The sequence below is a fragment of the Apus apus genome, chromosome 4 (assembly GCF_020740795.1).
Source record: "Apus apus isolate bApuApu2 chromosome 4, bApuApu2.pri.cur, whole genome shotgun sequence".
Lineage (NCBI taxonomy): Eukaryota > Metazoa > Chordata > Aves > Apodiformes > Apodidae > Apus > Apus apus.
Window position 1 is genome coordinate 3,745,005 of NC_067285.1, and position 25,534 is coordinate 3,770,538.

Here is a 25,534-nt window from a genome sequence, read left to right on the forward strand (position 1 = left end):
GGATAGAGCGGCAAAACGCCTCCGTTGGGTTGGGTTGGTTTGGTTTTTGGTTTTGAGAGAGAACCGACCTCACCCTCGCGTCCCCCGACCGGCAGCGAGGAGGACTCCTCCAAGCCTAGAGCGGCGGCCGCTCTAGAGCAGCTGCACTCGGTGGTGCCGCGCGGGGCTTCCGGGCCGGGCCGGGCCGGGCATGGCGGCGGCGGGGGAGCAGCCCTGCTGCCCCTCGGGGGGCCGGGAGGAGCCCTGCTGCCCCTCGGGGAGCCCCTCGGAGCCCTTCAGCCCTTCGGCGCTGGGCACCCGGGAGCAGTGAGTGGCGGCGGGGCCCGCGGGACGCTGGGCAGACCCAGAACCTCTCGTCTCTTCACCCTCAGCCTTCCCTCTCCCGGCATCTCCTGTCGGGATAAGGTGTTTCCCCAGGATCTCCCGGCTCCGGGCCGCTCAGGGGACATGGGGCGGCACCGCCGCACGCAGACAGCCCTCCCGTCCCTTCCCTTCCCATCCCTTCCTCGCCCTCACGCTTTCACCTGAGTCTTTCCCCAGTGCTAACATCCCTGCCCTTCCCCCTCCAGCTGGGATGCTGCGTATGGAAGAGAACTGCAGGCTTTCCAAGATACCGGAGATGCCGGGGAAATCTGGTAAATAAAATGACTCCGGCACCGGAGTGTTGCTCTTATGTCGTTTTTGAAACAAGACCTTGCCAAACGCGGGGGGGGTGGGTTACTGAGCGGCTCTGGATGTTGGCAGAACGGTGGGAAGTGGGAATCTTGCAGCCACCAGTGCCTCTCTGGCCCGGTTTTGCCATCCAGACTTCCAATCTGTGTTTGGAAAACTGTCACGGCATGGAAAGGGAGCAGGTAGTTTTCATGTAAGTCACTAATAGATGTGTGTTTTGTCCCTGGTTTAACTAGGCAAGCTAACAGTGCTGCCTGCTTCTTTAACACGCAGAGGGTTTCCCCTCCCAGATCTGGTGTTTTGGGGAATTTTAAGGCCGTGTGATTCATTTCAACTGAAAGCAAACATGAAATCTGAGCTATGGCAGGTGTTGCCCAGCTGCTTCAGTAGGAGGCACTTTGCAGAAGCAGAAGAGAGGGTGTGATGACATAAATTTGCTGCCTTGATTGCCTGAGCCCTTGTTTTCCATAGGTTTGGAGAAGAAAGCATGGCTCGTGTTATCAGATGGCTGGGAAAACAGAAGGTGCCCCTGGACAGTTCTGTGCTGGACATTGGAACTGGGAACGGTGTTTTACTGGTTGAATTGGTTGGTACATGGCAAACTTTGTGGGGTTTGGTACAGGATCCATGGTACATGGCAAACTTTGTGGGGTTTGGTACAGGATCCTTGCAGCAGTTAGCAGTTCTCACCAGTGGCAACAGTAACCATTTGAAAGTGACTTCCGAAATTACACAGTTTATGGCTTTTAAGTAATTCAGGACCTCACTTGCTTAGTGGAGGTAGAAGAAATGGTTTTGTGTCAGTTGCCAGGCTTTGGAAATCAAGTCAGGGTTCTTTTGGCAAGCACCTCAGGTGCTGCAGAACGGTTCTGCCACTTGGTAAGGTGATAGGAATGGCAAGACTGGACAAGGCAATCAGACTTCAGACCTGGAGGGCATTGGGGGGCACCTCAGCAAAGGGAGCTGCTGAGGGAATGTAGTGGAACAGCACCTCAAGGGGAGGAGGTGCCATGGAGTACAGCTGAGTGGGGGATGCTGGGCACTGACACACCACCAGCCAGTAAACAGGAGCATAGTAAGGAAGTTACTCTGAAATGCAGCTGAGACAGTGTCAGCTGCAGCAGGGAGTGCTGCACAACAGGAGGTGGAATCGCTGGCTGAAAAGCAGGTTAAGAAATGAAGTGAGAACAAGCAAGGCTGCTGTACCCTGTGGAAAACGGCTCCACTAGAACGTGCTGCCACGGGTCTTCTCCATGCACACTGCAGGGATCTGCCCATCCGTGAGCTCCAAGAGAAATGTGGCTGGAGGTTCCTCTCTCCTTTCTGCTTTGAGGATCTCGGATGCAGAAATGCGACCTCTTGCTGTTTTGAGATGTGCAGTAGACCATGGTCCTACCCCTGCTGACTGCAGGAATTTGGTAGGCTGCACCAGTGACCTCATTCTTCTGCCATCCAAAAATTCCAGCTCCTCTAAGGAAATGTTGCAGCCACATGGAGCCCTGACCTTCTCTTTGTTTTTCCCTGAGCATCGTGGGAGCCAACAGTGGTTGAAGATCATCTCTGAAGTGCAGGGAATTCACCACCCAGGTGCAGGGCATTCACCACCCAAGTGCAGGTGTCTACCTGGCAGCACCAGAGACCCCACGATGGTGCAGTGCTGATGACATTGCAAACTCCCTTCTGCTGTTTAAGCTGCTTTGTCAAGAAGCAGCAGCAGAGTGCTTATAAATGCCACCTTCAGGACAGGAGTCCAGTTGCAGGATGCATCAAGGTCACATTTGGCACTTGAGTGAACCATCCTGTCCATACCTAGTCAGGCCATACAGGTTTAGCAGCTTCAGGGTTGTTTATCCTTAAACTTCCCTTCTGTGCCCTGGAGATGGTAGGAGTGAATGGGAACTCCCTGAAGTGACTCAAGCTCTTCCTTTCCAAACAGAGGAGCTGTTCTGGGAGCTGCTCTTCCACCCCCAACTCTTCAGCTCAGGCATCTCAGGAAGCTTGGCTTGCTCTGGGGAGGGACGTGGGCAGGAGGCTGAGCAAATACACTGTTCCTCACCAAAGGCAAACAACACCCTCTTTGTGTTTAGCTGCAATTAGCCCCCCAGTTAAGAACAGCTGCCTAGCACCCAGCTCACAAGGGCTGAGGAAGGGCTGTTTTTAAAAATTCCTCCTAGTTTTCCTCACTGTTGAGGTGCTTTTGGAAGGAGTAGCTCTGCAGCTGGTTGCTTAATGCTAGTTAAAGCCTGTGCATTGTTCAAAACCAAACCCAACCCGAGCCTCCTCCCTCTCTCTGCTGTTGCTGCCTGCAAGATCCCAGCTCTTCCTGGTAGCTTTGGATCCAGCCAGACCAACTGACAGACTCAGATACTCAAATCTGGTCCCTTCAGCTTCTACCTCAATCAAATGTGTCACTGCTCCCCTCCCTCCTGCCCAGCTCCAGGTGGTGCAAGGTGCCCCCCTTCTTGGAAAAAGGGTTGCTAGGATCTCCCTGCCTGACTTCCCTGAACTGGCTTTTAGTTACCTACTTGCAAAGTGAGATTAACAGAAAGTCTTTCCTAGGTGGTGCATAACCTGCCTGAAGATTGCTGATGCAAAGACCTGGTAGCATGGAAGTAATTGCATTCAAATAAATGTTAGTAGGAATAGTTAGAAAAATGTAAGGCTCTGCAGTGGATTTCAGAATTAATAAACTGCATTACATGTTTTGGCTCTTCCAGTTTGGGTTAGAAACCAAATAATTGCTCAATCTCAAATGTTATGTAACTGTCAGTGAGCTTTTCTTCTTATTTTGAAGCATCTGGCATTGGCACATGTTCCCATCACTGAAAATCCCTGGTTTCTAGGTTACTTTTGGTGCAGATAAGAGAGCCTCTTCCCCTCCAGGGTATTACTTTTCACAGTTCTGCTCCGTTTTTCATTTCTTGACATAAACTGGCTCTCAGTCAACAGTTCTCCTGATGAGGTAGTAGGCATAATGGAGTTATTTCAGCTCATTCCCCCAGCTATTTAGGCTCTTGTAATGGTAACAGGAATAAAAATGAATAAAAGGGTAGGGTTGTGGGTTTTTTTTCTGTCATTAAGAGGAAGAGAGGATTATAAACAAGGAGTACTCTTGTTGGATAACAAAATTGCTAGCACACTGATTAAGATTCTCTGCTTCTGTCTAGGCAAAGTCTGGCTACACTAATCTCACTGGGATCGATTACTGTCCCTCTGCAATACAACTTTCAGAAAAAGTAAGGGACAAAGAAGGGTTGTCTAACATTAAATTAAAGGTAAGTTTTAAGAGAAACTTCCCCGAGGAAATAGAAACCAATTGAACCCAAGATTAAATGACCTAAATGCTACTCAGATGTACTCAATGTACAACATCAATCATGTCTTTTGACATTCATTTGTCAGAGAAGTCTCACCCAAATAAATCTATTCACAAGAAGATTTTTGGTCTATTTTTTTTTTTTTTTCTGTTTGTAACAGTCATTAGGGCTAAAAAGATTAAAGATTTTCTTGCTTTTAGCAAGGAGCAGAACAGTGGTTTGCCACTTGGCAAGCTCTGTATTTTTGCTGCCACATTCTCAATTTCAGATTTGAGATAGAGGATGGAATCCTCAAGTGAGAAAATCCCTACCAGTAGCTGCGCAGCTGGAAATCTGAGAGGGAGCAGGGGCTGGGACCAGATGACCTCCAGAGATCCCTTCCAAACTCAACCATCCTGTGCTTCTGTGACTGCCTTTCACTCTGAGTGCTCACTCTGCTACCCTGTGTTCCCCTCCAGCTCCCTGCCTGTGTGATGTCTCTGTTCTGTCAGTTGTCATCTCCTAGTGGCAGGCACTGTCTGTTCTCTGTACAGAGCCTTGCAAGCAGAATCTAGGAAACCAGGGATCAAAGAACAAATAAAGAATGAATTTCAAGTAGGTTAGTTTGAACTTTAGATGGACAGGTAGATATATGGGCCTTGCAGCAAGTGTACTACATGGAGAAGAAAGAAGGTGACATGTAAGAGTGAAAAGCCCATGAGTTACCTGTTCCTAAGCACACCTGTTGTCAGGTTTGAGGCTTTTTATTTTAAAGTTTGCATTAAAGATTCAGGAGCTCCTGAGCAGAAGATTGTTTTCACAATTGCAGACTTCTGGTTTAGGTAGAAGACTTCCTGGCTCCATCAGCTGAGCTGTCAGGATTTGAGATTTGCATTGACAAGGGGACTTTTGATGCCATAAGCCTTAATCCAGATAACGCTGTGGGAAAGAGGAAGCAGTACCTGAGATCCCTCTGCAGTGTCTTGAAACCAGAGGGATTTTTCCTCATAACATCTTGCAACTGGACCAAGGAGGAGCTGCTGAACGAGTTCAGGGAAGGTAAGGAGTTGGACAGAACCACTGGCCAACTTATGGGGTTTTTTAAGGGTGTGATGAGTAAATGTTAATGTTTGTGTTAGGATATTGACTCTCTCAGATCAGAATTGGACAGGGTGAAGAGGGTAATAAATGCTTCAGCCTGTCTCCCCTCTGTTTTCCTCAGGAGTTGCAGCTTCTGTGTTTGGCCAACATGCCAAGGGACAGATTTTGTTACACTCTACAGGATGAGGATTTCAGTCTAGTTAGAGTAGGAAAGGAGGGGGCTCTATCTCCAGGTGATACTTTTTCTCTTCTGGCCCTTTATTGCCAGATCCTGCTCACCCATCTGCTTTAAAAAGAGGGGTAACATTGTTACTCAGGTTTGGGGGAACTGGCAAGTCTGTGACCATGACCTTTTATGTCACCTCAGCAACCTTTCTGATCCACTGGAAAGGGTGGTTTTTACAAGCTCATGCCTGAGGCTTGAAACTTCAGTGTGGATCTAAACCAACAATCCCTTCTGGGGAACTAAAATTACTGGCAAGTTTTCATCTTTTTTGCCATTAATTGGTGTGAGTCAGCCAGCTAAGATTTTTATTGTCCATGGAAAGATTTCAGCTGTATAAAGCAGTGGTGCAGTGTAACAACACCAGTCCTATAAATGTAGAGAGTAACTGACTTGCAGGTTTTCCAGACGAATAAAGGATGATTTGCAAGGAGTTATCCAAGAGGAGAATAAAAATTACTTCCTTCTAATACAAACATTTTAATTTCTGTCTGGCAGGATTTGAAATTCTGGAGGAGCTGCCAACACCCAAGTTTTGCTTTGGAGGAAGAACTGGAAACAGTGTAACAGCATTGGTTTTCCAAAGGAAAAAAGGGAGGCAATCCATCTTGGACAAATTAGATTAGTTGAGAAAAAAAAGTCTGAACTTTAAACCTGACAGAAAACCTCAGACACGTGTGTAAATAACTGCTATTTGAGTACACAGTAATACACTGTGTATGGAACTCTAAGGGACTATAAAACATTGCCCTAGAAACATTTCAGCTCTGCATAACTTGCCTATAAATTTTGCCCTTGCTACAACCTCACTTGTTTTAGGGAAAATGCAAGTTTGTAAGTGAGGGAGAAATAAGGCAATCTCAATATGGAGACTGGTATAACTGAATGATAGTTGTGTTTGGAACACAAAGATTACCTGGTGTTTAATTCCTGTATTGGCAACCAGTGAGCAGTAAAGGTATTCTGCAAAGCAAAAAACATCTCATGTCTCTGTTTTGTGGTGTCATAGGGAACAAGTTTTGCAATTTAAGTGCTGGGTTTTTTTCTTAGTTGACCATGAATGTAGCTGTTAAGGAGGGAATGAATATAAAAGCCATAGCACTTGCAAAAAAAGGACCAGTTAGTGCTTTAAATTCACATTTTCAGAGCTTCTCAGACTCAGCATGGTTCTGTCTCCACGGAAATACCTCAGGTGTTTTCCCACGGAGGAAGGCTGTTGGGTGCTTTTGAAAATTCCTCTTGCCTGAAGATGTTCCTGCTTTAGCAGTTATTTTCACTTATAAATATATAAAAGTGTGAAGTCAGAGTCTCTCTAGCACGTGACATATGCCTCCATCATTAATTTGCTATATAGTAATGTCTGAAGTGTCACCAATGACTGTGTTTTCCAGTCAATGTCTCAGGACAGATTTGAGCTGCATAAATCCAAAACAACCCAATGCACAACTGTCCATTCCTTTTTCCTTTGAAAAAAAATAAACTTCTGCGTGTGATCCTTTTTCTTGATTTCTTTGCCTTTATTTTATGGTTTTATGTTTTCACCATACTACTGTTGTTTGAAAGGTAGGAAATGGAGATTTCTTTGTGCCTTGACAAACACCTTTGCAGGTGACAATAAAACTTGTTCTTTCAAACATCAGGGAGGCCCTGTTAGGCAATCGGGTTTTGTCTCAGGCAAGGTCATGTTTGCTTCTCAGAGGATCACTTCTCCTAATTTCTAGGCTTCTCCTTGCTCCTGGGCTTCAGAAGATCTCTAAGGGTCAAGAAATACTTCTAGTCCTTCCCCAAGACAGGAAGTAAGGGATTATGTGCAGTGGTGAATCCTCCCTCTGCCATCCTACTGGTGATGTCTTCATGGTAGGGATCCTGAATTCTACTTCTTTTTGCTAAATGGGATATACTGGTTTCACTGGGAGCGTGGTCTGCCAGCAGTGGTGAGAGAGTTTAGTCCTTCCTTGCACACTGGGTCAGGCTTGGGCTCCTAACTTCAGTGCCACCACCAAGGTCTTGTTCTCATCTGGGTAACTCTTGTAGCACGATGGACTGGACCTGCCCATCAGGCAACAGGAGTGCTAGGAAATAGCAGTGGTGATTCAGACAGAGGGGTTTTCTGATGGAGGAGCAGCACAAAGGATTCAAAGCACACTGCTGACAGCAGCCCCAGAAAAAGACTATGATATTTGTGTAGCCAAATTGGCATCAGGTAGAGTTAATACAAGCAAATCTTAACTGGCAAGTGCTCTGGCAGGATGTGTTGAGGGCATCTGTTTTATTCCCATCTGTGATTTTTTGCAAACAAAGGCGTGATATGTATTTAATCATGGAATGAAAATAAAGTCGTGGCCATCACAGATTTTCTTTTCATCAATTAGGAGGAATTTAACTATAGGTTCACACTCCATAAGGGATGTAAGGCTCGGAGCAAATATAGGATTGATTATTATTAGATTTTTTTAGGTTTTCTAGGTAATATTTTTGTATCATTTCTAAAGCTAAAAATAAGCTTCTTGAAATGGTTACACACGAATTTTTAGCATCATCATCATGTGTGTCATGCAAGTTGCATCATCAACCACTTTCAATTAGGATTTTTAACAAGGCATTTGGAAACTGATAGTAATTCACAGTTTTCTCTTGCTGTCATGTTGCTGTTTCTCAAATGTTCTGGACATTTGAAATGGCTATTTTATTTATTTTTATTTTTTAATTTTCGTTTCTGTTTTCTTTTTTATTTCCTCCCATATAAGTAAATTTTCTACCAGAGTTCTGTAGTGGTGGGGAGGGACTAAGAACCAACCTCCCCTTCCAGCCTACCTCATTATTTGCCCAAGGTCATGGATTATTGAGGGTTTTCACTCCAAGCATTTCCCTGCTACTTCTGGCCCTATTTGTAGCTCCACAGGCAGCCAGCCTTCAGAGATGTGGTTCCTCTGCTTCACCTTGGCATGAAGGGTTCCAGTCACCACTAAAAGATCACAGGCCTATTATTAGGAGCCTTTAATGCTGGTTGTCTGAAGGAGTTTGGGACAGGAATGTGTTTTTCCCATGGACAAAGGTCTGGGCTGTGTCCATAGGCAGTCGTCTTCATGTCTCTGTGTTGTTCTGGGGAAGAATTCCTGTGCCCAGCTGCTTCTCAGGTCCATGTGAAGGTTTTCTAGTAACATGCTCAAGAAAGCTGAAAAGACCAAGCCTGCTGATAGGTGCCTGTACAGGGAGGATGGGTTGGGAGTGGAAAAATGGAGTGGCCCTCACATATAGAAAGGTTTGGATTCCTAAATTTGTCATGGCCCCTCTTTAGTCTAAACAAGCACACAAGCTGTTGCTTGAAACTAAGGATTTCTGCATCTGATCTGCAGTTTGCATGTTCTTTCACAGGACCCAGCACTTGTAGGTGTCACTGGAGAGTAGAAAAATCCTTGTAAAATATGTTTTAGGAGATTTATTTTCAGGTAATATCAACCCAAAGCTTACTGTTTAAAATCTGCGCTGTTGAAAACTTGGCATTTTATGAATCATGGAGTCTAGGTAGCAGCTCTGATACTGACTTGAGCAAGGGCTTTTTTCTGACTAGCAGGATTTGGAAATGGCATGTCAAAGAATGTCCTTGATTTGAGGCAGCTCATCTTGCTAGATGGTTCTTCATGAAGGTATGATCCCTAAATGTTGTTCCTTCTTCTTTTAAAAAAAGAGGCAGAGAGATAAAGAGTGAATTAGGAGGAACACAAGTAAGGTGTGCAATTAACAGTGCTGTGAGAGGACTGCCCCACACCTTCAGTGTAATAATAGGGTGTTCCAAAGAGGATACTAATATGGAAGCTGTGCCTGTAGTACAGGGTTTGCTGTAAAGACCCAGAGTGCTGGGCTGATGTCCTTGGAGGGCCTGCATTATCCTTGTCTTTTAAGCAATAAAGAAGATTCTTCTCTGAGGGAATGTGTCCATGGCTAAAGTGGAGATGTTCTCTCATAACATTTGCATCCAGATTATTCCAGTTCTGCACAGGCTTCTGGTGCTGGCCATGAGTCTGTGGGGCTGAAGTGTCTTAAGGCCTGAATGGGCAGATTGATGACCTGAAACCCTCACTTGGAACCCCTGGGCTATGTGTCCAGGTGTTGAAGGTGAAGCCACGTGTGCAAGCTAGATAGGTAACTGTGAAGATACAAAGCTGGGCTGACACTGATTCTGGCAGCTTTGGAGTTATTTTTATGTGAGGATGAGTTCTTGAATAGCTCTCCTGGTACATGAGGCACAGCAAGCTTTTTCTTCATTGCTGACACTGGCTTCCGTGTATTTCCACATTCTAGGAATGCACTGGCAGCACTGCAGTCATTGTAAGGAAAATCTGCCTATATATACTCTGCGATGTCCATTCTGCTCTGTTCCAGGGTGCCTGGTAAAAGGCTGCCAACATGGATGTTATTCCATACCAGACAGAATCTTGAAGTATGGTATTTAGCAACACACAGCAACATTTTCAGTCTTTTGGCTCTTGGATCCCTTTCCAAATCTTGGCATGTTGAAAGGTAAAGAACACGACTTGCTACAACAATAACTGCTGTGTTCTATAGGCCCTCTAAGCATTTTAACATATTGAATTGTCTCCTGTAAAATAGGTGGAGAGCACACAGGAAATCAAGGAGCTGGGGTTTTTTTCATGGCTGTAAAGAGACCTGCCTCTCCATTCCCATTGCTCCCTGCCTTTCCTGGGGTGGGAGGAGAGGAGGGCTGCACTGCCTGGTGTTACCTGCCCTTGGGTGGGTGGGTGGTATGGACAGCTCTGTCATGTCCTTGGCTGGAAGGATGTTGAGCATGACCTAACCCTTGTGGGTAGCAGCTGAACTGAGGAACAATTAGTGGACACCTAGGGCTTCCAGTGAGAGGGGATGAGGTGTTATAGCCTCAAGACAAAGGAGGAAAAGAAACACTGGTGTGTTTTATTTGATACAAATAAGGTAAAAGCCAACCTGTGGCTTAATTTCCATTTGTTAGGTAACAGTATAGCTTGAAATGAGCCCATTCCTAGGTTACTGGGAATTAAACTGAGTGCTGTCAGACAAACAAATGATGTAGCTGCAAAGTAGCATATAAATTCTGGATAATCACAAGTGCATAAGCTAATGCTGGAAAGCCAGAGCTAATAAACACTAGTGAGAGAACAGAAATGAACCTCAGTACAGTCACTCCCTTGGCCAAGTATTCATGGACTGCGTCACATGTCAAGCAGAGATGGGAAGAATGTACATTTATTGAGTGATTTAAAATGTTGATAGGGCTGTGAACTGAAACCTCTCATTAGCAGCACAGAGATGTGCACAGGCAGTGTGATAAACCTGCACCCTACCTGAAACATCGACCAAGAAAGGGCAAGCTGAAGGTTCATCAGTTTGGTTTTCTCTGCTGCTTCACCAAAACAGAGAATTGGTGTTTCAAGGGAAGGATCTGGGCTCTTTCACCCTGATTTGCAGTAGCAATTAGCTTCACTGACTGCTGCCCTACCCTAGGGCACCTGAACTCCATGGGTGCTCATCCACAGGGTGCTGCTCATGGGCATGCCCACAGCTGCCTCTGTTTTTGTGAATGATGGACAAGTAACTCCTAGCTCACCTGAAGCCCATTCAGATGCAAACCTGGCTGACAAGGTGATTAGCCTGTTCAAGTGAGAGGAGGGTTCACATGCGCGTGTCATGGTCTATTTATTTTATCTGTCACCTGTTTTCATGGTACCTCCTCTGGGACAGCCTGTAGCTCAGCAACCATGGCAGGCAGGGAGTGAAGCAAGGAGCTGAAATCTGCAGCAAGTAACCTGTGAAATAAAAGAAGGATTTTTCAGGCTTGGTACGTCTGCTTACATGTGGAATTTCTTCTTTATTACATTAAATACTGGCCAGTGGTCTTCTTCAACATTGATTTGGTACCTTGGCCAGAGGTGAGTGGGGCAGGACACCCGAAGCACTGCTGGGTCACAGAGCTGAGGCCTCCCTGTTTCCTTGGCATGCACGTGCCCTGGCTCATCCCCACCTGCCACCCCCAGCAGCGTGCCCGCTGGAGGAAGTTTAGATGCTGAAGCCTCAGACTCACTGCTGATGACACCTGTGTTGTCTGCCTGCGTATGTTCAAAATGTAGCCTCGATTTTTCTACTGACTTCTGTGTCTCCCCTTCAGCCGCCGTGCAGCTCCCTTGCTTGCTAACTATGCTTTGCTCTCGGAAGGAGCCGACGTGCCGGGCACGGTTCAGCTCAGATGGACTGAACACGTTATTGTGAGAGCAGATGGCTTCTAGAGGCCATCTCCTGCAGAACCACAGGATGGTTTTGCTTGGAAAAGACATCTCAGAGCAGCAGGTTAACCCAGCCCTGCACTGCCCCATGTCCCTCAGCACCATCTCCAGGGCTTGGAAACCCCTCCAGCGATGGGGACTCCCCCCCCCCCCCCTTTCCCTGGGCAGCCTGGGCCTGGCAACCGTTTATGTGAAGAAATTATTCCCAATATCCAGTCTAAACTTTCTCTGGCACAACTTGAGGCCGGTTCCTCTGGTCCAGTCCCTTGTTCCTGGGGAGCAGAGCCCGACCCCCCCGGCTCCAGCCTCCCCTCAGGCAGCTGCAGAGCCCTCAGGCCTCCCCTCACCTCCTCCTCCTCTCCAGGCTGGACACCCCCAGCTCCCTCAGCTGCTCCTCCTCACACTTGCGCTCCAGCCCCTTCCCCAGCTGCGCTGCCCTCCCTCCTCCGGGCACTTCTCGGCTACAAAAGCCGAGCGCAGGGCCGGCTCTGGCGGCCGGGCCCGCCCGTCCCGCCGGCGGAGCCACCAGGCGTCACCCTCGGCCCGGGGACGGGCCCGGCCGGCCCGCCCCGCCGCAGGCTCTGGGAGGGTTTTCCCTCCTCCTCCTCGCCCTTCCCGGGCCATGCCGCACCTTTGGGGATGCCCGCTCAGGCCCTGGCGACTCTTCCCTCACCTCAGCCCGGCCGCGCGGGTCCCTCCCGCCGCGGGTGCGGGGGGTTCCGCAGGTGCGGGCCGGGCCCGGCCCGGCCTCGGCCGGCCCCGCTCAGGAAGTGACAAGCGCATTTCCTCCTCCTCCTTCCTTCCTTCCCTCCCTCTCTCCCTCCTTCCTTCCCTCCGCCCGCCCCGCCCGCGGCACGGCGGCGGCAGGAGGCGGAGGCAGCGCGGCCGGGAGCGGAGCCCCCAGAGCCGGCCCGGCCCGGGCCGCGCCGCCGCCACCACGGTAAGAGCGCGGGGGGGGGGGGGGATGGCGGCCGGTCCTGCCCTGCCCTGCCCTGCCCGGGGGGACAGCAGGAGGGCACTGGTGTGTGACACCCCCCCAGTCACAGGTTGGCAGCCCCCCCAAAGCGAAGGCTGGCACACAGCAGCCCACCCCCCCCCCCCCGAAGGCTGGCATCCCCCCCACCCCGGAAAGCCGGCATCCTTCCTCCCCTCCACCCGCCCCGAAGGCTGGCACCTCGCTTCTGCGCATCCATCCCCCGGCGGCTTCTCTCCGCCCCGGGATGCCCTGAGGTCAGCGGTGCCCGGGATGGGGAATGCCCGGCCCGGGAAGGTGAGCGGTGCCAGGGCTGGGGAATGCCCGGCCCGGGAAGGTGAGCGGTGCCCGGGATGGGGAATGCCCGGCCCGGCAGCGGTTCGGCCGCCGAGGAGCCGCTTCCCGAGGCAGCCAGGTGCAGCTGGGAGGGCTCCTGGCGTGTTCCCGGGACAGGGTTGCGTTGCGGGGATGCTGAGCGCTTGTGCCAGGACAACAAGACCCGCTTCAGGATGGATTCGGGTCGCCCGGCCAGGCTGCCGGGGTTTAGGTCGCCTCGCCAAAGTTTAGCGTGTGGAGAGCAAGCGTTGCTCCCCTCCTCGGATTACCCTGCCTTTGCCTCTCTAATTTCTTCCTCCAAACGGATCAACACGTGCTTTCCTCCCTCCGGGCTGAGAGTGCTGTTTAATGGGCTGAAACTTGGATCTTGGTGAGCGCGGCACAGATCTCCCCAGGTTTCGGGGGCTGATGCGGGGGGGGGCTGCAGCCCTGGGGGAGCAGGGGATGTGGTTGAGCATCCTGCAGAGATGCTCCCCAGCCCGTCCAGGACCTTTGCACGTCCTTCCCAAGGTGCCCTGCCACGGTTTTCGTGCCAGGCGTGTGCGAGGTTGCTCAGTGGGGAGGGAGGGGTGCGAGGCTGGGCCCCCGGGGGGGGTCTCCAAGTCCCAGAGGCTGAGAGCTGGCAGCAGCTGGCTGTGCAAAGTGCCCTGGCAGCAGGGAAAGTCTGTGAGCCTTGTTCCTCTGCTCACTGACATCAGGTTGTTCAAATTACACGGTACGTGAAGGTTTCAGGTATAGATGTAGGCAAAGATTTCAGGAGTCAAGGTTTTCTCCTCGGTGACTTTTAAGATCTCCTTGACTGGAGTGAGAGGGTTGGGTGCCTGTTGCTGGGTCGTGCAGCCTCCAGAGAGGCTGGTGTACCTTGGCAGCACACCCTTAGGAAATCCTCTGGAGTCAAAAAGTAAGCATAATTTGTTATGAAATGGGCTGATAGACCAAACTTCAGCTTGCGATTGAAACCAGATGTGCATATTTTCCTTTTGAGTCCTCAAACGGTAATAAAAGACTTATTTTCGACGGATTAAACGCTACTTGCAAATTGCAGAGGTAGCAGGGTCTTGTGGTAGTGCTGTGAGAACACGGAGGGGCTGTGGGGGGGTCTTTTGCCCATCTCTCACCAGTGTCGGGTGTCTCCCAGGGCAGGGGGCTGCTGCTGAATTCCCTCTGATCACAAAGATTCCCTTGGCCGGTCTCTGATGCAGGCAGAAATATTTACCAGGGCTTGGCTGAGAGCTGGAAAAAGTAATAAAGAAACCTCAAAACAATGTATATAATGTTTCTAGAGAAAATATTTGGGGCGGGTCGTGAAACAGATTAATTAGAGTGGTGGTAAAAAAACCTGAATTTCAGAGTGGTTTGCTCTGTCCTTACCTGCTGTGGCTCCCTGCAGGTTTGAAGACAGCTTCTGATTTATTTCTTTGGTTTTGAAAGTCCTCTGGAGCCTGAGGATGCTTCTGGTGGTGGGTGTGTTACACCTGGCTCAGGGGTGCAGGATTTAGGGCTGTTCCCCCTGTGCTGGAGGCACTTTTCCTAGAGAAGGACACAGCCTCCTCGCTTTCAAAAGTGGGAGGAAAAACCCAACCAGAAAAACCCAACCAAAACAGCAGTGCCATGGAATTGTTTCCTCCTCTCCACTTCAAAGGAGGGAAAGACACCCCACTGAGCACGGCCACGCGTGCCAGTGGTTTAGCAGCTGAATCCCTGGATCTAGACTTTCTCACTTCCAGGTTAAACCCAGAGGAGGGAGGGAAACTTTTGCAAGTTCCAGCTCTGCACAGGGCCAAGATCTCCAAGAACCGCCACAGTCAGAGAAAGCAGATGGGCCTTCGGGAGGAAGATCAGTAAGAGCTCAGGCTGTCAGATCCAGAACTTTGCATGGAAAATCAGGGCAAATCGATTCAGTAGTTAATTGATTTCTGTGGATGGGATCCAGGTTCTTCTATATGGAGATCAAGCAGGCTGTGGGACAGAGCCAGCACCGGTGTAGGCTAATTTTTAGTTATGGATACCTGTAGAAATAAATACATGTGCAAAAATATGCACGCATGCAAATAGCTAAACAATATGAATTCCCAAATCCACTTTGATTATATGTAATTAATATTATTTTTTTTTGGTATCAAAGGCTTGCTTCACTTTCAGCAAAGGTATAGGTAGAAAGAGACATACAAGTTTTTGCTGAAGCATCTGTATTTTCGTGCAGGACTGTCTCCTGAGGGAGATGAGGTTTATCAAATTTGTCCATTTTATTATTTCTGGTTGACTTCTGATTTTTCAAATGACCGCTCTGTGGTTTGAGGCTGTTCTTCCTTTTTTCTTTCTTCTTTCTTTCTTGTGGTGTTTTGTACAGGTTTTTTTTCTCGATGTCCATCGGGCTGGAGAGTTTGTGCTTCCTTTGTAAAATGCCAGATAGAATAGAGGACACCCCAGGTTGAAGGGGCTGATTTTGGTTTTGTTCCCTTTCCCCTTCAGTATCATAGGGTTTGTAGAATGATTTTGCTGGGAAACAGTCCTAATGAACGTTCATCTGTAGCAGAGCAGACTTTGGACTAACGGGCTGGGCAGGGCGAGGTGCCAGAGATGCTCAAAGCTCTTTAGAGAGCTCAGCCTGGAGGGGTCGGCTCTGCTTCCCACATCCCAGGGGAGGGAGAGGAAAGCAGAGCCTTTCCATCAGGTCTGCCCTCATCAAAACTAGGGTTGCAACAGTTGAGAATACCTCCAGAAAGACAAGCCCATGTTTTATTCCCTGGCTATGGGGGACCAGGCCAGGAGGAGCCCAGGAGGTTGCTCCTCTGTAGCTCCTCAAGCAAACTCTCTTTGTAGCTGACTTTTTTTGTTTGTTTGCTCCTTTCTCTCCCAAAATGGGGAGGAGGAAGAGGAAGCAAGCCTGCTGACTCGGGGAAACAGCACAAAAAAAAAAAATAGAAGTCTGATGGGGGCTGTGACTCCTGGAGGTCTCACGTGGCTGGTCCGAGGTACGAAGAGAGGTCCCCTTGGCAGCCTCCCCCAGCATGCTGCTTTGCAGGGGTCCCTGCAGGGCTGTGCAAAAATATCACCAAAACAACAGCTCCTCCAGCACATCTGCTCCCCAGAGAGCTAAATATAAACTAACTGGGTGAAGAGAAGGGAATTTTCCACCATGCTCCTTGCCTGGGATCCTGCCACGTTGCTCCCCCCAGAGAACCCAATCCCGCTCTCCAGCGTGGCACAGTACGAGTGCCACCACTCTCTTTGGGGATGACACCTTCCCTAAGTTCCTCAAAAGCAGTTGAGACCTGAGCCCTGGAGTTCTGGTTGTGCTCTCAAGTATCCCCACGAGCAGCAGCCGTGTTACAATTATGAAAAAGGACTTTTCCAAGGTCACACTACGCGTCGGCAGTGGCAGCCCTGCTCCTTGCAACCCAGCTATTTGCTTAGAGCAGCAATGCAGAACGTGGCTCTGGTACAGTGAACTGGAGAGCAGATCCTTGGGCTGGTTTGTTTTTCCAGACTTTTACGAGCCGGCTGGCTTTAGAGTGACAGAAATTCCCAGGCAAGAGCTTATTCCTGAAGCCCTGCCAAGGTGGTGCGAGTTCTGATAGTACAGGCTGTAGATGCATGAGCCTTTAGCCATTAACAGGTGAAGTGGGTATAGAAAATTAGAAAGTGTCATCAGGCAATTAATTTACAGCCAGAATTTCTTCTGGCTTCAGGTGACTGATCCATGAGAAATGAAGCCTATGGCATTGGATAGGTTAGGTATGTAAAATATTGCATCTTATGCATCTAACATATGCTATGGAAGATAAATGAGATCTGATATGTTAGAAGTTTTTGTTGAAATGCACAGAAGGAGGGAACTGCTTTGGACTGACCTGGAGGAGCCTCAAAGCCTGCACGAATTGTGGCTGCTCCAGGCAAGTTTGGCTCCGTAATTGCCGTATTTGGGTAATATTTTAAGAACTGGTTGAGTGAGTGCAAAAAAATCTGTTCTGGCGCATTGAGTTTCTATACTTCCCCCCCCAAAAAAAAAAATAATAATAAAAAAAATTGCCCATGGGAGACTTGGTCATGGTTTTTGCTTTTAGAGGATTAAATACAGCAGCATCATCGGTGTCACCCCTCTGAAGTCCATCCGAAGCATCCCTTGGGCTATATCATTCCCTCTCTTGGTGGATCCTGGCCATAGCTTTTGCTTTCAGCAGCTGGAGCTCAGGGCTTGTGCTGTGCGGTAGGGAGGGAACCGTAGTGAAAGATGAGTTTAACTTTTGTGGCTCTTTTGTGCTTATATATCGTTAGGTCTCCCAGGGTTTGTAAAAAATGAAATCTGGCAAACTTCAGTCCAGCAGCTGGGAAACCTGCCCTCCCTCTCTCTGCTCAAAGCCAGCCCTTGAAAGGAAAGGCCAAAAAGTCCTTTTGATGGCAGAGGAGAAGCAGGGCTTGGGGGTGATGGAGCAGAATGATGCTGCTGTTGAGGTGCACCAGCAACTTGCTTTGGCCTTAATGGCCAGTATGGACTGGGTGGGGGTTAAGGAGATTCACCCCCCTATCCTGCTCCTGAATCCAGGGTCTCCTCAGAGATGAGTTAAAGTCTATACTTGCATTTAGGAAATTCCTTTTTTGTCCTTGTCTCCACGAAGACTCTTGCAGTGACCTGAGACAAGCCTCCATGCTCCTCTGTCTCAGCTGTCCTAGTTGTGCAACCAATGTCATGGTTCTTCTGCACTTCTGGGAAACATTAGGGAAGGAAAAGGCATTAACATGTCCCTGGTTAGGACAGCCTAGCACCTTGGTTAGGCCGGGTCACGGTAGCAATTGCTTGTTTCAAGTGGTGTGGGAAAGTCACAATAACTCTGGGTTTGGCATTTGTGAGCTTACCTTAATGTTACTGAAAATAGCTTCCTGGTGTGCTGGGTAATAGTTGTGGATGCTATCAAATTACTTCAAATATATCTATTATTAACCCCATTATCACAGGCTTTTTTTGTTCCAGCCATTAAAAATAAGTATTGTATAGTATTTTTGAAAGGACAAGCTTTAATACCATTAAAGGGATGCCAAAAGCTATAATTGTGTGCCAAAGCTGAAGATCCATTACAGTTATGAAGATACAAAAAGCATTAGGAATATCCACGCTTGGTTTTGTAGCCTCTGTTAATTCAGGAAAGGATTATCTCTTTATTGGACTATCAGTTGTGTTATAATTGAAATACGATGTGACGGATGGTGGTACTTGGAGCAAAAGCATCGTGGTTAATGAAGATTTACAGTTGCCAGTAGCTTCATTTAGCAATTATCACCCACATCTTCGGTTGCGTGTGGTTTATGTTGTTGGTAGATGACTTTTCCCATGGAGGTTTTAGGTGAATTGCTAAGTATTTAAACTTCATGAAAAAGAACAATAAATTCCAAGTCTCCAGTGTGATGGAACGTGCTGTTGATGCCCTCCCTGTGCCGGTTGCTTGTGTGCCCTCATGGGTTGAAATGGGTTGGGTTCCTCATGGGTTGTACACCAGGTTGCAAAGGAGCCATGTTAGAGCTAGGTGAAGAGGCTGACCAGTGGAGGGGCTGGTTTGCCACCTCTCCCTCCTTGTCCCTGCACAAGCCACCCTGGGGACACAATTCTCTGAATTAATTCTTGCCAGAGCACATCTTTTTAGAAAAGCCATCCAGTGCAGAGATAAAAACATAGTGAGGATTAAGAACCCACCACATCCATTCACTATGCCCTTAATTTATCACAATTATTGTCCATGCTGTTCAGGGAAAAAATTGCACTTTGCCCTTACTCTGAGTCTGCACAGTCCTGACTTCCTGCAGGTCTGGGTGGTGTTAGACTGCCAGCCCGCTCCCTCTGAAGGACCTGCTCAGCATCTCCTTCCCTCTGGGAAGGAGGCCAGGTTGTTCCTGAGCAGTTACCACCCCATGTTCTCCCAGTCTTGCTCTGTACCTGTGTCTTCAAGTCCCTCAGTTACACTGGGAGTCTTCTCCAGACCTTAATCAGACGTGGCAGATGGCTCCAGATGCCTGTAGTTGTTGTGATGTGCAGAGCACAGAGGCAATACCTCTTCTTCTTGTGGAGAGCTGCGGTTTATCCAGCCCACATGCCTTGGTAATCCACTGCACAGGGGACATGTCCCTACCTTTGAGGTGGGTGTCTTTTAAGCAATTAATTTTTTTTTAAGGCATCTCTTAACATCTCAGTTAAAACCTGTGCTGGTTGCTTTTCCCCGTTTTCTGTTGTCAGACTTGAGTCACTTACACGGCGCTGATTTTCCTGTTTCCTTCCCACTTACTGCCAGAAATACTACATGGCACGAGGTGGAAGTCTGGTTTGTGTGGAAGCCAGTATTGCTGGTTTACGTGCAGGTCTGTTTGAGATGCGTCTCTTCAGCATTTATCCGTAACTGCCATCCACGGCTGTGCACTTTCATCAAGTCTGTTTCACCAGCACTCCCTTGTCTCAGCTCAGAGACACGGAGAGGGGTGAGAGCTCTTTTTCTGGTGGTTTGTTAGTCGTGGTTCCTGACTTCTCTGTCCTTGGACTGAAACCTGAGCCTTGCAGGGCTGTTTTTCTTGGGGCCATCACGTTTACCACGCTGGCTTGTGCCTGACCTCCGGGAGCATCAGCCGTGATGGCTCAGAAGGCTTTTTGGCACCAACTTAAAACAGTTGAAGGTGTAAATTATTTGGAGCTGTTGTTTAAGAGAGAATCTATATTTAGTGCCTGCTGTTTAATATCATCCCAGGTTACTCTTGACAAACATGACCATATCATTTTACTTTTTCCTTGGGACAGCACTGAAGTATATATTGACCATTCCTCCCTTTTAGGCATCATGACTGATGTTCCTGCTGCTCTTTCTGACTCTAGAGTGACACTGTCAGTGGGACTTCTTGTTGTCCTTAATGTCTGTAGAAAATATGTGTCTTGTTTTCTGACAAAGCCTGATTTCTAGCTTGCAGTGTCATGCCTTTTAAGGTGGTGTCATTATTTTAGGGACTTCATAATGATTTACAAGTTCTAGGATTTGTTAGTTCCTTCGCTTATTAGTGTAGGAAGTTGATAAGTGTGTTTCCATGTGGTAAAGGTGGACGTTTTTGCTGCACTCTTTGTACTGGACAATCAATTGTGTTTGTGCACTGACAAAATACCTGGCATTTCCTTCCTGATCACCTGCTGGCAGCTTTGGAGCCAAGGTGGGATGCAGCATTTAGGTCAGTTCTTGGGATGCCATTTCAGGAGTCCATGGTTCACTCAGTACCAGGGCTGACCCTTCTGTCCTTTGGGCTTCCCATTTCCACCACACTGAGGAATCAGTTTCTCCTGATTTTTACCTGCAGGGTGGGAGGAAGAGGGATATACGGACAGTATCCAGACACTGGAGGCTCTTGGGGTGGAAAATGTAGATTTTTCACATTTTCTTTTCCCCCCTTTCACTGCATGTTCACACTATCATAAATGAGCTCGAGGAAGCCTGGGCAGGATGGTGTTTCTGCCAGCTCAAATAAAAGCAGGGGCTGTTTTCATTTCCACTTACTGCTGGATAGGGTTTTATTCCTCTCATGTCTTAGGCTGAAAAGTCCAGGATTTTACTGGTGCCAAGCCATAGTGGGGCTCATCCCGCCCCGCTCCAGCTGCGTGGGAATTGGGCACCTCCAGGGGATGAAGCATCCCAACACCTTGAAAGTTGTTCTCTGTGGGCACTGCTTCTCCATCTGGGTGATTGCCTGGTGGGGTACCTTGCTTTGGGGCAGCTGGAGCTGTACCCCAGGCCTGGGGGGAAATATTTCACTGCCCAGCCCTCAGGGAGCCCCTGATGGAGCCAAACCTGCACGAGGTTTGTGCTTTACGTGCTGCTGACACCTCGCAGGAGCTGAGAGTGTGTTATAGCAACAGATTCTGTATTATTCCAGCCTCACAAGCGTCTCCCTGCGATATTAAAAACACCAGCTGAAAGCCAAGTCCAGACTCTCCATGAATGACTCCGTGGAAATGCTGTCAGGCGCGTTTCGGCGCTGCTTGGCTCTGATTTAGACGAGTAAACACAGTGAGTGGGTGTTTGCTTTGACTCCTTCCTCGCAGCGAAAGACTTCCTTTGAGGGAAGGTGAAGCCTCCAGCACTGTTCCCCACCACAGACTGTTCTGCTCGTGGGTTGAACGTGGGCAAATCCCCAAATATCGGGGATGCCGTGTGCCCAGGGCTCTGCCCCTGGGTGCAGATAACCCCCCCAGAACCTGGCTTCTCCATCTGGACATGGTGTGGTCAGCTGGGACAATGTTGCAGGACGTCCTCGGCTTTTGGAGGCATCTCCCCCAGCTTGTCCCACGCTTTTCAGTTCCGTTCTCCTCAAAACTTCCCAAATTCACCTCCAGGTTTGTGTGTTGGACATAGCCTTGCTGTGCAGCTGGCAGTTGCTGGAGGAGGTAGGTTGGCTGCAGCCCAACCTCTCCTTGCCCCCTCTCCTCCCCACACATTCCCCCATCTCCTCCAGAGCTATCAAAAGCAGCTCCTTGGCAGCCAGTGCACGTAGGAACCGTCTTCTGGTAACAGATTGTTATGTATTTAATGAACCTGAGGAAAACAAGGAACGGGAAGGCTGCAGGGCGACACGAGTTGGCGGTTCAGGCTGCCAAATTCGTGCTAATTCAGACAACTCGCAGATGTTTGGCTCCTCGTTTGTTAAAGAGATTTATCTGAGATGCAGGGCTTGGAAATTTATTCCCAGAGAGGCTGAGGTGGCAGTGTGGGTAAAGGTTTCCCTGCTCCAGAGGATTCCTTCCTTATCTGTGGGGATGCACCGCTGCCATACCTTCCTCTTGCCAGGGCGGTGTTGGTGGCAACGAATGGACAAACAAAGGGGAAGTGTGCCTTTTGGTTGCTAAGAAAATGAATAAAGGCTCTGGGTTTGTCTCTCAGGAGCCAAGGAGCTCTTTGAAAGCTTTTTCTTAGCTGAGGAATGAAGACTCAGAGATTGCCCAAGAGCAGAAGTACTTCAGTCTAATGCAAACAGCGGTCTCGTAGGGTTTGCAGGGGATGGTGGCACATGTGGTGCCCTGTGCAGGCACAGAAACCATCCACTGAAAGCATTTGAAACTCTTTACATGTTGCCTGCCTAGTTCAGGTAGATAATTTCAATTTTTAGAAGGTCCTAAGTGCAGATCTTGCTGGGCTTCATGCAAGGTTCTGCAGTCTTAGAGTATTTATCCATAAAAGTGAAGTGGTAGGAGATGATGTGAAGTCTGGCAATCCCTACATCCATCCAGTATTTCCATACTTTAAATTGAGATACTTCTTCAGAGATATCATCTGCCTCTACTGATTCTCCAGCTCAGCCTCAAAACCAACCAAACAAACAAAAAATAAACCTGATATCCATACCTGTTCAGAGAACAGTGCTGGTGTTCTGCTGGTGCTGGGCAAGCTTTCCTCAACTACACCATGAGGTCTCCCAGATCTTGCTTATGCTTGGTCTGTGTGGTGGTTTTTTGGTGGTCACTGAGCAGAAGGCATTACTGTCAGCGTTGCGGTGCTGAGGTCCCTGTGCAGCTCTAAGACATTCTTCTCACAGAGACCCCAAGGGCTCTGGAGCAGTCAAGGAAGTGTGGGCTGGCCAAGAAGTCCCCCTAACCCTCAGAGCATCACTATTATCTGGCTATAAGTAGGTGGACGCCATGTTAGAGGTCGGTTTAAGATGGTTTTATGGTTTTATTAAGTGGGGTTTAGTATATAAACCCCACTGTGAAATTATTTGTGCTTGAGAAGTGTGTCTGTGAAAATGCCATGGTGGGGCTGTGTTTGCTGTCTCCTTCTGGGACATTTCTGGTTGTGTACAGAGAAAAGAATATTGAGAAGAAACAAGAATTGTGTTTTGTGTCTGTTTACTAGAGCAGCACGCTCTGAGCAGTAATTAAAAGTAAACCTGGACTCTGATGGCTTGTTCAGCATCCCTAGTTGTTGAGATTAAGCAGCCAAAGCAATTCTCAGTTCAGCAATTCCTCAGCTTTTGGGAGCATGGCCAACACTCACAGTGTCTCACCGACCGTTGCAAATTCTTGTAATAAATCTCACAATTGGGGAAGGAAATAAAAAAAGCAGAAAGGTGAGATGGTCTGTTGGAGCAGCAGGCTGGGCTGCTGCTGCTGCTTCAGCTGCTCTTCTTCAGAGACAACCCTTGGTCTGACTCTTCCAACAGTCCTTGGCAATATTACTCAAAATGAGAAGCAGTCCCCTAACGAGTGGACTAGGCAGTCATTGCAGGTTTGCTCAAAGGAAATGTGCCATTTGTACAGCTGCTGGGACAAAGAGCATCCTGTAGGATGTCTCTATCCCTGAGCCAGCATGGTGGGCTGCATTCCTGTGGGATTGTCCCTGCGACCAGTCCTGCTGAGTGGAGGAGGAGGATGCTGGGCTCATGGGGCAGACTGGGCTGAGCTGGTCCAGGTGTTGCACCATGGCAAAGCCACGTGCTGGGGATGTGCCCTCAAGCTGGAGCAGCTCACCAGCCTACACAGGTAGCCAGGAGTGATCCCTTGGAATGTCTGATGCTGGTCCTCCGTGAAAACATATATGTAGCTGGAATGTGCAATCAGGAGATACTGAGGACCCCATTATTAGTTCTCCAAACGTGCACACTCTTCTCTTTACCCACCGTGTGCAAGTTCTTGTGCAGGGAGCACATCCCTTCACGTGTCTCCTTGGCACCTCTGCTGCAGACCAGCAGTCTCCTTGCTCGCACCTCTCGCTTGCCGCTTTGCTGTTTTGCAATGACTAATTTTGCTCTCTTCTTTTCCTTTTCAGTTGCCAGGGAGGAAAAGGCAAACTCACTGCCAGCACCATTTTCTTCGAGCTAAGATGTTGAGACAAAGCACCTCTGCCCCTACTCTGTCCTTTCTGTCCCTTTCCACTGCTTCTGTGTCCCAGAGTCTTTTCTCCTGCCACTCCTGTTCCCGCAGACCACAGGGGCAATAAACCTCATGTGTTTTACTGAACCAGATGGTGTGTAATCTTCCTTAATTGTTCTTATTTATTTTCAGTGAGAAGTTGCACGTAGTTGAGGTCCAACCCAAAGGTGCAGGTCTGTGTGGGAGCTTGGACTTCAGGCTCTCTTGGGAGGCTGGGGGTGTTCTGGACACGCGCTTTGGGGCTCAGGATGCTGGTAACCCGTTGCTTTGTGTGACTTTGGCTTCAGGTTGGGCCACTTGGAACCAGGATTTGGATTGAAATAATAGCTTTTTATTTGCTTAGTGATTAATTTATGGCTGTGGGCAGGATCCTCATACATTTGTTGCTCCTGGTAGCATGGGTTAACCTCAGACCTCCGTAACCCAGGTTGCACATGTTTTGTGTTCCTAATGTGGCCCCTGGAGATGGGTACTGATGTGGTGAACCTCGGGCTCCTTCTGTCAGGGTGGCTGCAGAGGTCGGCTCCGTCCTGTGCCAGCAGCTCTGTGGCACACAAGCACTGGGTTGTCTTGGTGGGAGGCTCTGTTCCTGCGTGAAGCCGTTGGTTGCTCATATTCATTGCTCATTTGGTGGCATTTGCAACTTCTGAACTGTCATTACTGAACCCTCCTGCCCTGGGATAAACCTTGGGGCAGCAGAAAAACCTTGCCAGAAGATGGCCTGAGCTGGGACGCTTGGCTTGCTCCAGCCTTGCTTCCTTCCTTCCTCCAACCTTGTACCTTCCTGTAGCATCAGTGTTGGTTTTCCAGAGCTGCACGGCCAGGATTTTCAGTGTGGTGATGCTGGGAATGTTCTTCACTGAGCCCGAGCGTGCTCTTGTTTGCACCAGATTGTTTTGGAATGATGCTGCTGGTGGCGAGGGAGCCAAGTCTGCAACTACCCCGAGGACAGAGCCTGGACTCAGTGTCTTTCTTCTGCTTTTACAAAATTTGGGAGGGATTTGGAAGTAGCTGGAAATCCTCTGCCCAGAGAGGGACAGGCAGTTCTTGGTTTCATTCAGAAAGTAAATGTCAGGAATGCTTCTCTTTTCCTCCTGCTGGGATTGGAGAAAACTTTGTGGGCAGTCAGAAGGGTGCCCAAGTGCTTCCTTGTGCACAGCACAGGGAACAGTGGGAAGCAGGGTCCTGTGAGGGTCGTTGCTGTTTCACTGAAGGCTTTGGGCAGCAGAGTTTAACAATTCAGCAGGGCAGGTGATTTCTGTTCCGAGAGCCATCCCGCCGTGCTGCTTGTGAGGTGCATCAGAGCGCAAAATAAGGCTCTGGCTCCTCACTCCCCCCTGCCCTTCCTGCCTGTAAATGGGTTTTATGTCACTGTGTGTGTCTGGAGATGGATTGTTTGCGGTTGGATGAGAGTTGAATGTTTTCTGCCCAGAGGGGGCTGGTCCCACAGCAAGTTGAAATCTGTGCAGTGCTGGTCCTCAGTTGTCTTCATGAAGAGATCTGCTGGGATCAGAGCTGTTTGCCCATGGGGAGCAGCCCTAGGGCTGTGCTCCTTGCTGGTACCTTCTGAGGAGCATAATTGTTCACAAGTGTTACCTTTCAAACCCATGGATGAAAAATGGATCATCTGATTCATTCTCTTTGCAGTGTAGTTTTTTTCCAAGCCTGCAATACTGTCCAGGAAACATCTCTAAGAGAAACCTCTTTCCACCTCTGCAGCTACAAGTATCTCAAAGGCTTCTGCTGTATTTTGAAGCAAGTCCTATGGAAAAA

The 25,534-nt window shown here is 48.7% G+C and overlaps 2 protein-coding genes and 1 long non-coding RNA gene across 3 annotated transcripts in view; 2 read left to right on the top strand and 1 right to left on the bottom strand.

Annotated features, from left to right (window-relative positions):
• Window positions 1-55: 55 nt before the first annotated feature.
• On the top strand, window positions 56-6,791 carry EEF1AKMT2 (EEF1A lysine methyltransferase 2). Its single transcript, XM_051616716.1, has 6 exons — window positions 56-306; window positions 570-635; window positions 1,144-1,258; window positions 3,840-3,947; window positions 4,811-5,027; window positions 5,791-6,791. Exons 1-6 carry the CDS (start codon window positions 191-193, stop codon window positions 5,916-5,918), a joined length of 750 nt encoding a protein of 249 aa, XP_051472676.1. The 5' UTR covers window positions 56-190; the 3' UTR covers window positions 5,919-6,791.
• LOC127383576 (uncharacterized) lies at window positions 4,830-12,308 on the bottom strand. The gene is made up of 3 exons (XR_007889240.1): window positions 12,199-12,308; window positions 11,000-11,093; window positions 4,830-4,907 (listed from the first exon to the last, which is right to left on the bottom strand). It is a non-coding gene; the product is annotated as an uncharacterized LOC127383576 (long non-coding RNA).
• Window positions 12,309-12,408: 100 nt separating this feature from the next.
• FAM53B (family with sequence similarity 53 member B) overlaps window positions 12,409-25,534 on the top strand; it is a 40,197-nt gene continuing 27,071 nt past the window's right edge. The window contains exon 1 of the mRNA XM_051616715.1: window positions 12,409-12,507. The gene's annotated coding sequence lies outside the window, so the exon portion shown is untranslated. The remainder of the gene's footprint in view (window positions 12,508-25,534) is intronic.